Source organism: Salmo salar, chromosome ssa09, assembly GCF_905237065.1.
Source record: "Salmo salar chromosome ssa09, Ssal_v3.1, whole genome shotgun sequence".
Classification (NCBI taxonomy): domain Eukaryota; kingdom Metazoa; phylum Chordata; class Actinopteri; order Salmoniformes; family Salmonidae; genus Salmo; species Salmo salar.
In genome coordinates, this window is record NC_059450.1 from 119,589,310 (window position 1) to 119,606,119 (window position 16,810).

General features: G+C 45.7%; 1 protein-coding gene and 3 pseudogenes across 1 annotated transcript; 1 reads left to right on the forward strand and 3 right to left on the reverse strand.

Moving 5' to 3' along the window:
• Positions 1-278: 278 nt before the first annotated feature.
• LOC106612529 (centrosomal protein of 55 kDa-like) lies at positions 279-1,811 on the reverse strand (annotated as a pseudogene).
• A 502-nt stretch (positions 1,812-2,313) lies between these two features.
• Positions 2,314-7,512, forward strand: LOC106612528 (tektin-1-like; annotated as a pseudogene).
• LOC106612527 (F-box only protein 39-like) lies at positions 7,214-13,199 on the reverse strand (annotated as a pseudogene).
• trad1 (TRAF-type zinc finger domain-containing protein 1) lies at positions 12,534-16,685 on the reverse strand. The gene is made up of 8 exons (NM_001173842.1): positions 16,623-16,685; positions 15,330-15,465; positions 15,154-15,210; positions 14,768-14,972; positions 14,543-14,613; positions 14,144-14,359; positions 13,266-13,984; positions 12,534-13,140 (listed from the first exon to the last, which is right to left on the reverse strand). Exons 1-7 carry the CDS (start codon positions 16,664-16,666, stop codon positions 13,952-13,954), a joined length of 762 nt encoding a protein of 253 aa, NP_001167313.1. The 5' UTR covers positions 16,667-16,685; the 3' UTR covers positions 12,534-13,140; positions 13,266-13,951.
• Between the last annotated feature and the right edge of the window lie 125 nt (positions 16,686-16,810).

Consider the following 16,810-nt stretch of genomic DNA (forward strand, 5'->3'; position numbering starts at 1 on the left):
CAAACAGTTATGAAGGGCTTTATAAAATAAATTGATTGATCAACTCATTGGCTTGAAACAATGTTCCTTACAGTAAGCACCATTTCCAGTTTGATCGCCAATCCGGTCCAGAAGCAATCCAGGACCAAGGTACATAGACATACAGGTTGACCTTTTACTTTTCTGAACACACAGACGCAGTGCACAACGTGACATTGACATTGCAGCTTGCGTTTGCACCACCTATAACATTTTGAAAAGGGAAGTTACATTTAGTGCGTTTTAGAATAGTAAAATGTCACCTCTAGCCTATTCCAGAGTACTACTTATTGGGGTGGGAACTCCCAGCCATAAAAATAGGACTAGAATCTAAATGGATAGGATAGATGTAGGCCTACTTCTATGCTCCCAGCCCCTGTACAGCCCAGACAGTGTTTACAGACAGTGCTCGAGGTGGGCCAGCAGCTCTCGGTGGTGGCTGGTGGGGTACTGGGCTCGGCAACTGGGACACTAAGAAGCTCACGTCCAGCTGGTTGACGACCTGAGAGGGGGAGGTGAAGCTCTCTTTGGACGGCTTCAGGGGTGCTGGGGGTCTGCTGTGAGCGCTGGCCTCGTACAGGCAGGACAACTCCCTCTGCTCCTTCTCTGACTCGAGTTTGGCGAAGTGGTCCTTTGCCTTGCGTAACTCCTTCAACACCTTGTGGAGCTGCTGTCGTAAATACTGACAGTCTCGCTTCTCATCCTCCAGGTCTTTGGCGGACACCTGGATCTGCTGCTCCAGAATTGTGATGCGTTGCTGCTCCTCATGCAGGCTCAGTAGGGATTTCTGCAGTAGATTCACCTGTACTAGGAGCTCAGCACACCTGATCTCCTTTTCTTCTAGTCGGGCCTGGAGCTCCTCCATCTCAGCCCACAGACGGCCCTCTGTCCCCAGAGCGGCGCTTCTCCTTCTGGACACTCTGCCGGATACTCAGCCTCTCCGCCTGGAACTGCTGCCTCACCTCTCCCACCTCTCTCTGCTTCTCCTCATACCTACACTGCAGCTCAGACAGGTAGTTGTCTTTGGGCTGTATTGACCTGCTCTCTCTGAGTTTCCAGCTCCTTCTTGGTCGTCATTAACAATATCTCATAGTGCTTCTGTATCTGCACTGACCTCTCTTCTGAATGGGTGTCTTTATGCTGCTGTGCGAGGGCCTGCTTGGCCTGGTTCAGCTGCTGTTCCAGACCAAACACCCAGGCCAACACCACCTTCACGTAGGCCTCTCTCTGCTGGTCGTAGACCAGCCACTGCTGGTTCTTTTCCAGGGCATCTCTGAGGTGGTCATGGCTCATTGCAGTACTGGTGGTGGACACCTGTCCATCTGATGGGCAGCTCTGCAACCCAGTGCCAGCTCTACAACTCTCCAGCTCCTGGCACTTAGCAGACATGGACACCAGCTTGTTCTTAACATCCTGTCTCGGCTTGGAGTGACTGGAAGAGTGTTTTTCTCTGGTCCGCCTCCCTGACATAGTGGTCTATCTGGGCCTGCAGACCGGCCACTGTCTCACCCCCTGCCACATGGGCCTGCTGGCAAAGAGAGCAGATTTCCTGGCCCCTGGCCAGTAGCTGCTGAGCGTTCTTCTCCCATAGTCTCCAGTGACAGGATTTTCTCTAATAAAAGCTTGTTATTTTCAGAATCTGATGGTTCTTCTTTCTGACCAGACAGCTCATCCAATGACTTCCTGAGATATGCATTCTCCTTTCTGAGCTTACTGATGTCCATATCCTTTCTAGAGCAACACAGCCTTCCGCCTATCTTGTCGGCGAAGTTGTTTTTGTTGCTGGATGACATCGTTGCCAAGATAGCTAACGTTAGCTGGCTATCTAGCAAATTGCCTCGCACAGATGTTGTTAGAATCCAAATGTACACTTCGCTGACTTTTTACACTTCCCGCGGTTGATGGCCCCGCCAAGATTGCAATGTGTTGCGTTGATCTACCAACGGTTTGTTTACAACCTGTCCTTGAGTTCATTCATTGCAGACAAGACGGGCAACATTGTTGCAACTTTTTTAACACGAACCAGTGTTTCACATCGCACGGTAAAAAGAGAGATTTGGTTCACAAATTATATTTTAGTGGTAGCTTGCAAGCCCCGTTTGTTAGCAAGTTTTTTTTGTAATGACAACTAGCTATCTTGCTAACGTTACTGTAGTGTAGATCCATTTTATGTTGATACTAGTTAGCTACTGTAGCCAATTGCTATTTAGTTGGTACTTTGGTAGGCTATTTATGTGACATTTGTGTTGTCTTTATTGAAAGGAAAGATTATATATATTTTTTAAGGCTGAAAGAATTGCAGTGGAATAATGTCTAGGCTGATGGACCCTCAGCCCAAGTTCCTACCAGAATGGAGGCTTGCAAACCAAATACATTATGGGAGTGCGGAGGCTGAGCGTTCACGCTCTGTACGACTCACGGCTGAGAGTAAGAGGCGGATAGAGGAGAGTGGCATGGCAGCCAAACGCATGCCAACAAGAGACTGGGTAAGGCGACATCAATACATAGAGATCATAACAGAATCCGTTCCTGTCAAAGTAGTGGTTGATTCATCACTGCAACTGAATGGTCTGTCTGTTCCACTTTTTAATAGCACATACATTACCACCCCTCTTCAACCACACGACATTCCTACCATCCTGTCTCTCTGTTCAGAGCAGAGAATCTATGACATCAAGTTCTGGAAGTCAGACCTGGACCAGAAACTGGAGGAGATTGTCCAGGAGATTAAGGTGCTGATAACCTGTAAGAGCTGGGTGGAGAGAGCCATGGAGAGGTGTGCCGAGCCCATCAGAGTCGCCCTGCAGTGTCTGACTGAGAGGTGAGAAGTAAACTCCCAATCAGTCAGTTGGAAAATGCAGTGATACACAATTAGGTGGGAAGGAGTCTGCTCACTGTTCCAACAAATCAAATTGTATTGGTCACATACACATGGTTAGCAGATGTTATTGCGAGTGTAGCGAAATGCTTGTGCTTCTAGTTCTGACAGTGCAGCAATATCTAACATGTAATCTAACAATTCCACAACAACTACCTAATACACACAAATCTAAGTAAATATATGGAGGAGAAAACGGGGACCTAGAGTCACCAGACCAACAGATAAGGAGATGTTCAGTGCAACCTCAGAGCATTTCTTATTATTCTGTACGTAAATCCAGGAGACTGCATTTAGTATGATATGTTACGAATTACAAGGGTTAGCTAAAAGGTTTAAGGTTAGAGGAATGGTTAGCTAACATGCTAAGTAGTTGCAAAGTAGCTAAAAAGTAGTAAGTAGTTGAAAACTTGCTAAAGTTGTCCACAATGAGATTCAAACTGGCAACCTTTAGGAAGTGATTGTATGTACTCCATCAACATGTTTCAGGCAGAGGTGCGTTTCCATTGACCTGGTACATGACGAGGTGGAGCGGGAACTGATGAAGGAGAGGGAGGTGATCGAGGGAGTGGCATCACTGCTGTACCGCACCCTGGAGCAGACCAATGACCAGATCAGGTGGGTGAGGGGAGGAAGTGGTTCGCCACACGCACACACGATCAAGTCTCACGATCTCTGCAATGCTTCTAATGCATGTTTCTGTTCTGGCTCCAGACTGAACCACTCAGCAAAGTACTACCTAGAGAAGGACCTATGGGACAAGTTCCAAGCAGATTGATGGTTTCTGCTCCATCCTCACAAACACCTGCCCGAATATTGACAACGTGACTAGTCAGACAGCACTCGCAGTACCAGGTTAAAACAATGGCACTTGATCTTTGTGTAATGTGGGGCAGTAGGAAATTCAATGAAGGAAATGTCATTATTTCAAACTAAAGATAATCCCTTCTCTTCACCCAGCATGCAGTTTGACCTGCAGCAAACGTCATATTTCTACACATAGAAATAGAAGGCCTGTCACAGTAACTTGTGATGGATAGTCAGTACATTCTGCATACAGTAGGTCCATTAGAAGCATTATTCCCTTCAGCCAGCAGAGGTCAGTGTAATACCTCCTCTAACCACCCTACTTACAGTTGAAGTGGGCAGTTTACATACACTTAGGTTGGAGTCATTAACACTCGTTCTTCAACCACTCCACAAATTTCTTGTTAAACTATAGTTTTGGCAAGTCGGTTAGGACATCTACTTTGTGCATGACAAGTCATTTTTACAACAATTGTTTACAGACACATTATTTCACTTATAATTCACTGTATCACAATTCCAGTGGATCAGAAGTTGACATACACTAAGTTGACTGTGCCTTGAAACAGCTTGGAAAATTCCAGAAAATGATGTCATGGCTTTAGAAGCTTCTGATAGGCTAATTGACATCATTTGAGTCAATTGAAGGTCTACCTGTGAATGTATTTCAAGGCCTACCTTCAAACTCAGTGCTTTGCTTGACATCATGGGGAAATCAAAAGAAATCAGCCAAGACCTCAGAATTTTTTTGTAGAACTCCACATGTCTGGTTCATCCTTGAGAGCAATTTCCAAACGCCTGAAGGTACCACGTTCATCTGTACAAACAATAGTACGCAAGTATAAATACCATGGGACCACGCAGCCGTCATACCGCTCAGGAAGGAGACGCGTTCTTTGGTGCTAAAAGTGCAAATCAATCCCAGAACAACAGGAAATGACCTTGTGAAGATGCAGGAAACAGGTACAAAAGTATCTATATCCACAGTAAAACGAGTCCAATATTGACATAACCTGAAAGGCCACTCAGCAAAGAAGAAGCCACTGCTCCAAAATCTCCATAAAAAAAGCTAGACTACGGTTTGCAACTGCACATGGGGACAAAGATCGTACTTTTTGGAGTAATGTCCTCGGGTCTGATGAAACAAAAATGGAACTGTTGGCCATAATGACCATCATTATGTTTGGAGGAAAAAGGGGGAGGCTTGCAAGCTGAAGAACATCATCCCAACCGTGAAGCACGGTGGTGGCGGCATCATGTTGTGGGGGTGCTTTGCTGCAGGAGGGACTGGTGCACTTCACAAAATAGATAACATCATGAGGAAGGAAAAGTATGTGGATATATTGAAGCAACATCTCAAGACATCAGTCAGGAAGTTAAAGCTTGGTCGCAAATGGGTCTTCCAAATGGACAATGACCCCAAGCATACTTCCAAAGTTAAGGGCAACAAAGTCAATGTATTGGAGTGGCCATCACAAAGCCCTGACCTCAATCCCATAGAAAATTTGTGGGCAGAACTGAAAAAGCATGTGCGAGCAAGGAGGCCTACAAACCTGACTCAGTTACACCAGCTCTGTCAGGAGGAATAGGCCAAAATTCACCCAACTTATTGTGGGAAGCTTGTGGAAGGCTACCCGAAATGTTTGACCCAAGTTAAACAATTTAAAGGCAATGCTACAAAATACTAATTGAGTGTATGTAAACTTCTGACCCACTGGGAATGTGATGAAATAAATAAAAGCTGAAATAAATCATTCCCTCTAATATTATTCTTACATTTCACATTCTTAAAATAAAGTGGTGATCCTAACTGACCTAAGACAGGGAATTTTACTAGGATTAAATGTCAGGAATTGTGAAAAACTGAGTTGAAATGTATTTGGCTAAGGTGTATGTAAATTTCCGACTTCAACTCTATCTAAACCTTTTCTACAGGTTAACCTGCCACCCTTTCATGACACACTGAACAAAAGATATCCCTCCGGCTGCAGGTCCAGGAGACCAAGACAGGTCCAGGAGACCAAGACAGCCAAAGGACGACTAGAGGACCACCTGGCAAAGGTCAGCAGCAATGTGAAGAAAAACATACTTTATATTCATAACCCAGGCCATTCCCGTGATTCTTTTTTCATCATGTAGCAGACGCTCTTATCCAGAATGATTTACAGGGGCAATTAGGGTTATGTGCCTTGCTCAAGGGCACGTTAGCAGATGTTTTCACCTATTCAGCTCAGGGATTCGAAGCAGAATCCTTTCGGTTACTGGCCGAAGGCTACTTATCGCACTGTGTTACTGAAATTAATCCCCCTATGATTAGTTACTGGAATGATTCCCCTCCTTTCTCCCTAAAAAGGTTCTATCAGAGGTGGCCAGCCAGGAGTGGAACCTGGAGGCCCTGCGCGTGGCCATCGAAGACAAAGCAGGTCCCCTGAAGGTGGCTGACACGGCTGTCCACCCACAGCCAGAGATACAGCATCGAGCTCTACCATGACCCGGTCCAGGTCCGCCTGCTCTCCGAGGTCCAGGAGCTCACTGCACACATCAAGAGGTGACAATGCACCCCACCTTCCTGTCTACTGTACCTAACTCTTCCTACTAATCTCGGGGTCTAGGTTCTCTGACCACTATTTTCACTTCCATTACAACTCGAGCTATTTTATAGTACTTCACAGTCATGTTTTAGCTCTGTATGAAGTATAAGATTAGTTATCCTAACACAACCCACTGATTAGAGATTCACCATACTCATGATTGTTACACAAACAGGATGTCACAGCTTTCATTTCAAGTCTTTTTTGTTCAGTAGATACACCCATCTCTGGTTAAGAGACTCTTCTAAATGTATTATGTGAATGACATATTAAATGTTTTGCAGTAGCCTCCCATTCAAAATCAAATTTCAAATCAAATTTATTTTTATATAGCCCTTCGTACATCAGCTGATATTCTCAAAGTGCTGTACAGAAACCCAGCCTAAAACCCCAAACAGCAAGCAAAGCATGTGAAAGAAGCACGGTGGCTAGGAAAAACTCCCTAGGAAAAACTCCCTAGAAAGGCCAAAAACCTAGGAAGAAACCTAGAGAGGAACCAGGCTATGAGGGGTGGCCAGTCCTCTTCTGGCTGTGCAGGGTGGATATTATAACAGAACATGGTCAAGATGTTAAAATGTTAATAAATGACCAGCATGGTCAAATAATAATAATCATAGTAGTTGTCGAGGGTGCAACAAGCACGTCCGGTGAACAGGTCAGGGTTCCATAGCTGCAGGCAGAACAGTTGAAACTGGAGCAGCAGCACGGCCAGGTGGACTGGGGACAGCAAGGAGTCATCATACCAGGTAGTCCTGAGGCATGGTCCTAGGGCTCAGGTCCTCCGAGAGAAAGACAGAAAGAGAGAAAGAGAGAATTAGAGAGAGCATATTTAAATACACACAGGACACCGGATAAGACAAGAGAAATACTCCAGATGTAACAGACTGACCCTAGCCCCCCGACACATAAACTACTGCAGCATAAATACTGGAGGCTGAGACAGGAGGGATCAGAAGACACTTGTGGCCCCATCCGATGATACCCCCGGACAGGGCCAAACAGGCAGGATATATATATATATATATATAATATCCCATTGCTCTGTGTCAACCCTGTGATTCCCCCCCCAGACTACGAGAGGCCCAGGCGGAGGTGCTGGCCCTGACCCGTTCACAGCTGATCCTGGAAGAGGAGATCCAGGTCAAGTCCCTTTCTCTCTACATCGATGAGGTCATCTGCACCCAGCTCCACCAGCCCATCTCCACCAACAGCTTCTGAATAGCACTCCCACCACGACAAGCCTGGTCCCTGATCTGTTTGTGCTGACTTGCATCAACAGATCTGGGACAAGCCTAGACCATGGCCACACTGACTTTATAGTGGGGCTCTTTAGCTTATGCTGACATACCCAGGCTAACATTTTCACTGATTAATAAAATATGAGGTATACATTATAATGGAAAGCTGGAGTGCTTGTATTGTTTGCAGCAATTTTAATACAATATTTGGGTTTGAAGAAAAGGAGGATGAGATTGTGGAGCGTGTGTTTATATGTACAGTGATGGCGCCGTGGTGTGTGTGTGTGTGTGTGTGTGTGTGTGTGTGCTGTATTTGCCAGACCCATCATGTTTGTGTATCAAATTGAAGTTTCCTTCCTCTTACTTTAAATGGTGTTATATTAAAAAAGCTGTCTATTTGGGCCCATGTGTCTGTCAGGCAGGAGTCAGAGCATGGGGTAGGAGATGGCGAAGTAGTGGAGCTCTGAGTTGAGTTGTCTGTAGCGAGAGTACATCTCCAGCTGCTCATCCTCTTCCTGAGTCTCATTTGTTGGTGTAGATGCGCACCTGGGGCACAAACACAAGCAGCTTATAAACCCCACAGTATATTGCTCACATAATACAGTCAAGCACATTGCTATAGCTAGGTACAACACATGAAGTGTCATCAGTAGCTTTTAAAGAAGTAGAAGGAAATGTGACCTGGCCCTTTAAGAATGGACAAAGATGGCTGTTTCATTAATGACCCAAACAAACTTTAAAAATGCCTGCAATATCCCAGTTCACTGGGCAGGAGAACACAGCAGGCTAGTGTGGGTCTGTGTGGAGCTTGTGATAGTAAATCTCTTCAATGCCAGGACATAGATTGGTAGGCTGGTGTGTAGGCCTGTATGGCCTTATCCTAGTTCCCAGAGCTCTGGCTCACCTTGATGGTCCTGAGGAGGGTCTTCTTTTCCAGGCGTTTCTGAAGCAGCCGGTCCAGGAAGCTGATGCCCAGACCTTCAGGTAGACCAGCTCGCTGCACAGCATCACCACCTCCAGCAGCTCCTCGTCCACAGACTCATGGCTGTTGTCCAGGGTCAATTACTACACCAAGGAATGGAGGTGGAGACAGATTCACAGCACTTCAACATGGATTCATGTTGTTTAAGGATTGAGTGCCATTGACTTCCTATTGATAATTTAGGGCTGGATTCAATCCATATCACGGAAGAGCCGCATGAAAATGTGAAGCTCGTTTCCAAATGAGTGGACATATGCAGCGTTTACTGTGGATGCAGTAACACGGGAACATTGCCTTTCATTTTAAATCGAGCTGTAACACAGATTTTCCTTGATACTTCTGCGATACGGATTGAATCCAGCCCTTAGAGTCATGTCTCTTGGGGCCGGTTTCCCTGACATAGATTAAGCCTAGTCCTGGACTAAAACACATTCTCAATGGAGAATCTCTTATTCCAGGACTAGGCTTAGTCTGAACTGCATGGATATAAAAAGGCAATGTAGGTACATGGATAAGCACTGTTGATATACTGCACATACTTTATCTCCACACAAACCGGTGCCATCATTGCTCCATAACGGACTACTACCATGTATTGATGGTGATGGGTTCGTATTTCTGAACTTTTTAAATATTATTAATCATTAGTTATGCTAGAGACCTGAAGGGTGCCATAGTCGAGGGTTTACACCAGAAGTTAATGGTTATCTGTGGGTGAAATTAAGCTTGGAATGTACTGAGTGCAGGGGAAACGATCACGTGGCAGGCGCTGATAAGGGTGGAGAGCCGTAGATTAGTGATGAAGGGGGTCGAGGTCAGGTCACATTAAGGGAGAAGGAACAGTTTATTGCCTGTATCACTTAACTTCCTGCCTAGCAATAAAGATGTAATGTTTAGAGAGGAGGAGACTCCGTCCAAATTGGGGTGGGTATAATTAATATATATACACACACACACACACACACACACACACACACACACACACACACACACACACACACACACAGCTCAAAAAAATAAAGGGAACACTTAAACAACACATCCTAGATCTGAATGAAATAAATAATCTTATTAAATACTTTTTTCTTTACATAGTTGAATGTGCTGACAACAAAATCACACAAAAATAATCAATGGAAATCCAATTTATCAACCCATGGAGGTCTGAATTTGGAGTCACACTCAAAATTAAAGTGGAAAACCACACTACAGGCTGATCCAACTTTGATGTAATGTCCTTAAAACAAGTCAAAATGAGGCTCAGGAGTGTGTGTGGCCTCCACGTGCCTGTATGACCTCCCTACAACGCCTGGGCATGCTCCTGATGAGGTGGCGGATGGTCTCCTGAGGGATCTCCTCCCAGACCTGGACTAAAGCATCCGCCAACTCCTGGACAGTCTGTGGTGCAACGTGGCGTTGGTGGATGGAGCGAGACATGATGTCCCAGATGTGCTCAATTGGATTCAGGTCTGGGGAACGGGCGGGCCAGTCCATAGCATCAATGCCTTCCTCTTGCAGGAACTGCTGACACACTCCAGCCACGTGAGGTCTAGCATTGTCTTGCATTAGGAGGAACCCAGGGCCAACCGCACCAGCATATGGTCTCACAAGGGGTCTGAGGATCTCATCTCGGTACCTAATGGCAGTCAGGCTACCTCTGGCGAGCACATGGAGGGCTGTGCAGCCCACCAAAGAAATGCCACTCCACACCATGACTGACCCACCGCCAAACCGGTCATGCTGGAGGATGTTGCAGGCAGCAGAACGTTCTCCACGGCGTCTCCAGACTCTGTCACGTCCTCAGTGTGAACCTGCTTTCATCTGTGAAGAGCACAGGGCACCAGTGGCGAATTTGCCAATCTTGGTGTTCTCTGGCAAATGCCAAACGTCCTGCACGGTGTTGGGCTGTAAGCACAACCCCCACCTGTGGACATCGGGCCCTCATACCACCCTCTTGGAGTCTGTTTCTGACCGTTTGAGCAGACACATGCACATTTGTGGCCTGCTGGAGGTCATTTTGCAGGGCTCTGGCAGTGCTTCTCCTGCTCCTCCTTGCACAAAGGCGGAGGTAGCGGTCCTGCTGCTGGGTTGTTGCCCTCCTACACGTCTCCTGAAGTACTGGCCTGTCTCCTGGTAGCGCCTCCATGCTCTGGACACTACGCTGACAGACACAGCAAACTTTCTTGCCACAGCTCGCATTGATGTGCCATCCCGGATGAGCTGCACTACCTGAGCCACTTGTGTGGGTTGTAGACTCCGTCTCATGCTACCACTAGAGTGAAAGCACCGCCAGCATTCAAAAGTGACCAAAACATCAGCCAGGAAGCATAGGAACTGAGAAGTGGTCTGTGGTCCCCACCTGCAGAACCACTCCTTTATTGGGGGTGCATTGCTAATTGCCTATTCCATTTGCACAACAGCATGTGAAATGTGTCAATCAGTGTTGCTTCCTAAGTGGACAGTTTGATTTCACAGAAGTGTGATTGACTTGGAGTTACATTGTGTTGTTTAAGTGTTCCCTTTATTTTTTTGAGCAGTGTATATAGATAGATAGATATAAATAACCACTGGTGGAAATGTATTTGTCTCTGATGCAGCTGTATTGACCCAATGGGTGAATAAACTTGGTTTAAGCTTTACTAATCGTCCGTGAATTTTATAAGGTTCATTTAGAACCTAACACCGGGTAGAGTAACCAATCCTCACCTGTAAACAGCTCCTGTAGCAGGGCACTAGGTTGGTAAGGGCAGGCTTGGCACTCCAGTCCTGTTCACTGAAGTAGCAGCTGGTGAGACTGAGCGAGCGCAGCGGGATCTCTGAGCAGAATCCTCCCCGACTTGTCCACGTCGAGGATCCGCTCCACTGTGATCTGCACCCGAAGGTCAGGACAATGCTGAGCCAGATGGGACCAGGCATCCCCCCAGACAACCTGGATGTGGGGCTCGTGGATATGGCATCGTATGGTGAACGTCTGCAGGGACCCTCCCAGGCTCCTACCCGCCGCGGACAGGGCCGCCAGAAGCTCGTCCAATACACAGCAGTAGTTGAGGGTAAGGGTGCAGAGGCCCTGGAAGCAGTTCATGACCTGGGGGAAGGCGGGGCTGATGAAGACTGCCAGCGTCTGTGAGAAGTCCTCCAGGTTGAGGTGGGTGATGCCGGGCCGGCGGCCCAGGTGGATGTGCTGCTGAGCTGCAGCCACGGCTTCCAGCACCTCCAGGCCCTGGGGCAGGTTGAGGCGGGCCCCCCGCAGGCTCAGGTAGCCCAGGTGGGAACCCTCGCGGTGCAGGTAGAAGGTGAGGCTGCACACCAGGGAGTTGCGTACACTGCGGCACCAGGCGGCGCGGTCCAGCTCCATGTGGTTGACAGTTAGTCGGCCGCCGGTTTTACACAGCGCGACGAGGGAGGTCCTGAGCGTCTGCTGGAAGCGCCGGGACACCAGAGAGTTCAGGGGGTGGGAGAAGCCAATCTCCAGATCCTCCAGGTAAGAGCCGTGGGTCTCCAGCTCCGAGCGGCGGGTCCTGGAGATGCGGCCGGAGAAGTTGAAGTTTCGAACCCTCCAGAGGGAGGGCGAGTGCATAACGTGGTGCCAATGGCGACACACCAGGGCCGCCTTGACACGGTCGCGGTCCCGCAGCCACCAGTACACCTGCCGCAGACACACGTCCGGGCGATTAGCCCAGCCCAATTTAGGCTTTTTATCTTCCTCCACCTCGCCACCTTCCTCCTCCATTATCTCTATTCCTTTATCCTCCCCCTCTGCTTCTTCTTCGTTCGCCGAGAACTGTTCCTCTGGATAATCCATTTACAGGGAAGAAGTGTTGCCAAACCACTAACGTCTCTCAATATTCATCCACCAAATGTAAAGATGAATAGCCTGTCGTCTGAAATGTTTACTATGTGACTCGGGAGTTCACTTGGACGACAGAGAAGCAGAGGACACATGCTTGTGTCCGTTGGGTCGCCATCAATGTGTCCCACTTGTCACCTAGAAATGACTAGACACCAAAACTGAAGCTCTGGAACCTTGACAGCTTTTATTGTTGTCACCATGAAAGCAAAGGGACACCTTGTGACATCACAATAGGAGAAGATAAAACTGGATGGCTCACAGCATTTAGACCTATTATCAAAAAATATAATCTTATGTGCATACAGCAATTTTTTATTTTGTAAATCAGTTAAGTACATTTGTAAACCAATATTAAAAAGTACAACTTTTGACAACTTTAATGGAGAAAACATTCCCATTTTCAGAACATACTGTATTTCTGTTGTAAACAATGTATTATAAACTGGGTGGTTCGAGCCCTGAAAGCTGATTGACTGACAGCCGTGGTATATCAGAATGTAAACCACAGGTATGACAAAACATTTATCTTCACTGCACTAATTACGTTGGTAACCAGTTTATAATATGCATCAAAGCGGGGACCGAGAGACTGAAAAACAGCTTCTATCTCAAGGCCATCAGACTGTTAAACAGCCATCACTAACATTGAGTGGCTGCTGCCAACATACTGACTCAACTCCACCCACTTCAATAATGGTAAAATTGATGTAATCAATTTATCACTAGCCACTTTATATTATATAATGTTTACTTACCCTACATTACTCATCTCTTATGTATATACTGTACGCTATACCATCTAGTGCATCTTGCCATCTGATGTAATTAAATGTATCACTAGCCACTTTAAACAATGCCACTTTATATAATGTTCTCATACCCTACATTGCTCATCTCATATGTATATACTGTACTCTATACCATCTACTGCATCTTGATGTAATGTATCACTAGCCACTTTAAACAATGTCACTTCATATAATGTTTTCATACCCTGCATTGCTCATCTCATATGTATACTCTATACCATCTACTGCATCTTGCCTATGCCGTTCGGCCATCACTCATTTATATATTCGTATTCATTCCTTTACACTTGTGTGTATAAGGTAGTTGTTGTGAAATTCTTAGGTTATATTACTTGTTAGATATTACTGCATGGTCGGAACTAGAAGCACAAGCATTTCGCTACACTTGCATTAACACCTGCTAACCATGTGTATGTGACAAATACATTTGATTTAAAAGCAACAAGGCACTTCAGGGGTTTGTGATATGCCCTTAGCCGTGGTATATTGGCCATTTACCACACCTCCTTGGGCCTGATTGCTTAATTATACAACAAATCATAAAATAGGATTCTTGTCCTCTTGTAGAGAGAAGAATCCTGACTAATGTAACAAGTCATAATCTCTTACTATTACCCAACCCGTCCAATCACCAGAAATAACTCAACTGCCTCTCAAATACAGATTTTCTGTTAAAAATAACTTGCACTTTGCTCAAATAAATCACGTCATCACTAACTTGTCAACCACTACGCCAATTGACCATGGAGTGTTCCTTCAGAAGTTCTGAGCACGTTTCTCATTTCAAGTTGACATGGATCTGACATTTGACCTGAAAGGAGAAAAAAAAAATAGTTAGTTTCTCTTTTTCATCACTCCAAATGATTAAAAAAGGGGACCAGGGTTTGGGTCAATTCCAGGGTTGGAGACCGAAGTGAAATGGAATTGACCCAACCCAGAAGGCTACTGTGTTTTTGGGACAGGGCTGTACCTCATGCCATCGTAGTGTGACTACGGGGAGAGCCAGGTGACAGTGAGGACAGGTGCTGATCTGGTCAACATCCCCCCCCTGCCTCCTGCCTTGGGCTGAGAACAATGCAGACTTCATAGAACTGGTCAAACGAGGACTGGCCTGCTCCTGTTTGTGGCTGCCATCTTCCTCATCATCATCACCTTTAGACTCCTCTGATTTGTGGTCACACTCCAGCTAGCAGTGGGGGAAGAGAATGGAACAAGTGATTTAAACACTAAGCTCTTTCCATGGAGAATCTGCATTGAGAATACTTGTTTGTCCAGAAGTAGTCTTAATATAGGCACCGGAAGTGGGCAAAACGAGGAGGAATGATCTGACGACGATGACTTGGGTTCATGCTGTTGAATAAGAACATACCTGATGTTCCGCCATCTCCTCCAATGGGAAAGACCTCATACAGCTCCTGCAAACCACTGCTGTTCGCCTGCCTGCATCCAGAAAACACTTTGAATATAACATAACATTGAACACCAGAGTATCAATCTCACCTGACTCTATAGTGATTATGATTTCCATTTTCCAATGTGTTGAATATTACATATGGCAAATCAACGTGAACTGAAGCGTAGGGGTTAGCCTCACTGTTGGAGGATGGCGGGGAGGGGTTTTCGGGAACATGGAGGTCAGGGCAGATCTGAGCATGCTCCGGCTGGTCCCTCAGAGTGATGTAGCGTCCGCAGTCGGAGCAGCGCTCGGTGCGACTGCCACACGCCACGCTGTGCTCCGCCATGGCCGACAGCGGCAGCTCCACCGGGCAGAACTCACAGCGCTGCAGCCTTGCCTTACACTAGTCCGACAGAGAGAGGCGTGGGGGGAGCGATTCATTTTGTATAACAGCCGTTATTATACACCTGTATCAATTACAGTTTGACTATGACGATCATGTAGAGGAACTAACTCCTTCCACTGGAATGGCATCGTCATGGTGTGTGTGTGTGGCAATGCCGGTGACCGTTGAATAGTCTCACCTCATGGTTCAGGAGCTTGCAACTCTCCACCTTTTTGTCGCACTTGGTGCACTTCACCTGTGGGAGTGACAGAGCGACAATATATGGAAAATAAACAAAATCGGGGGCCTTGATCTCTCAACATCTACTCAGGTATTTGGAAGTGATCCTGGCTTCATTACAGCAGAATGGTTTACCTGGCTGTGCTGGTTCTGATGGTGCAGCTCCAATAGCTCTCTGGGAACATGCTCATCACAGTCTGGACACAGGCATAGGAACCGCTGGCAGTGGGACTCGTGCAAGGCAAAGTTGGACACAGCCACCTCCTTGTGACTGATGGTTGAACACGAGCACAGGAGAAGTGTTAGAGGTGCCACAAGACCACAGACTTGTGTGTGCAGTGGTTTAAAGTACTTATGTAAAAATACTTGAAAGTAGTTGTTTTGGGCATCTGTACTTTACTATTTATAATTTGGCAACTTTCACTTCTTTCCTAAATAAAATGTACTTTTTACTCCATACATTTTCCCTGACACCAAAAAGTACTCATTACATTTTGAATGCTTATTAGCAGGACAGGAAAATTGTCTAATTCACACACTTATCAAGAGAACATCCCTGGTCATCCCTACTGCCTCTGATCTGACGGACTCACTAAACACATGCTTCATTTGTAAATTATGTCTGAGTGTTAGAGCATGTCCCTGGCTATCCGTAAATAAAATTAATAACGGGAAAATTATGCCGTCTAGTTTGCTTTATACGGTATAAGCAATTTAAAATAATTTATAATTTGACTTTTGATACTTGAGTATATATTCACTGTTTCCCGGGCCCAGAGGATGTGGATGTTGATTAAGGCAGCCCCCCTGTACCTCTCTGATTCAGAGGGGTTGGTTTAAATGCAGAAGACACATTTCAGCTGAATGCATTCAGTTGTACAACTGACTAGGTATACCCCTGTCCCTTTATATTTTAGCAATTATATTTACTTTTGATACTTAAATATATTTAAAACCAAATACTTTTAGACTTTTACTCAAGTAGTATTTTACTGAGTGACTTTCACTTGAGTCATTTTCTACCTTGGTACCTCTAATTTTACTCAAGTATGAAAATGTGGTACTTTTGTTGTGTGTGTTTGGTGTATGGTCTGAACAAACTGAGCATAGAGCTGAAGAGAATGTCAAGGTCAGGTCTACTGTGATCTGTTCAAGCATTTTCACTTTCAAAGATTCTAGACTAGGATTTCATGCCACGTATTGACTGAAATGCCTCGTCAACCTGAAATTATGGTAGCCCAGTCAATATTATTGACAGTGTATCTTATTATGAAGTGTACAGTCTCTCTCAACAAACTGTCTTTAGGAAAATGAGTAGCCGATGTATACATCCTTCAAATTCATGCTGAAGAATATCTACTACTTTGATGGTTTGTTTTGAACTTTAAAAACACTTTTTTTAATAGTCAAATGTTTTAATTGTCTCACCACTGGTCACAGATACGGGTTGTGTCCTCTTCCTTGTCTGCCATCGCGGAATAGGTGTAAATTCGGACCCCAAATAGAAGTAGCTACACCCAACCTAGCATATGAAACCAAATTCATTAAGCCCAACTGGTGACATGAGAAATAGCATTGTGAATTTAGCGACATTGAGGTCATGTGATCATACGGCA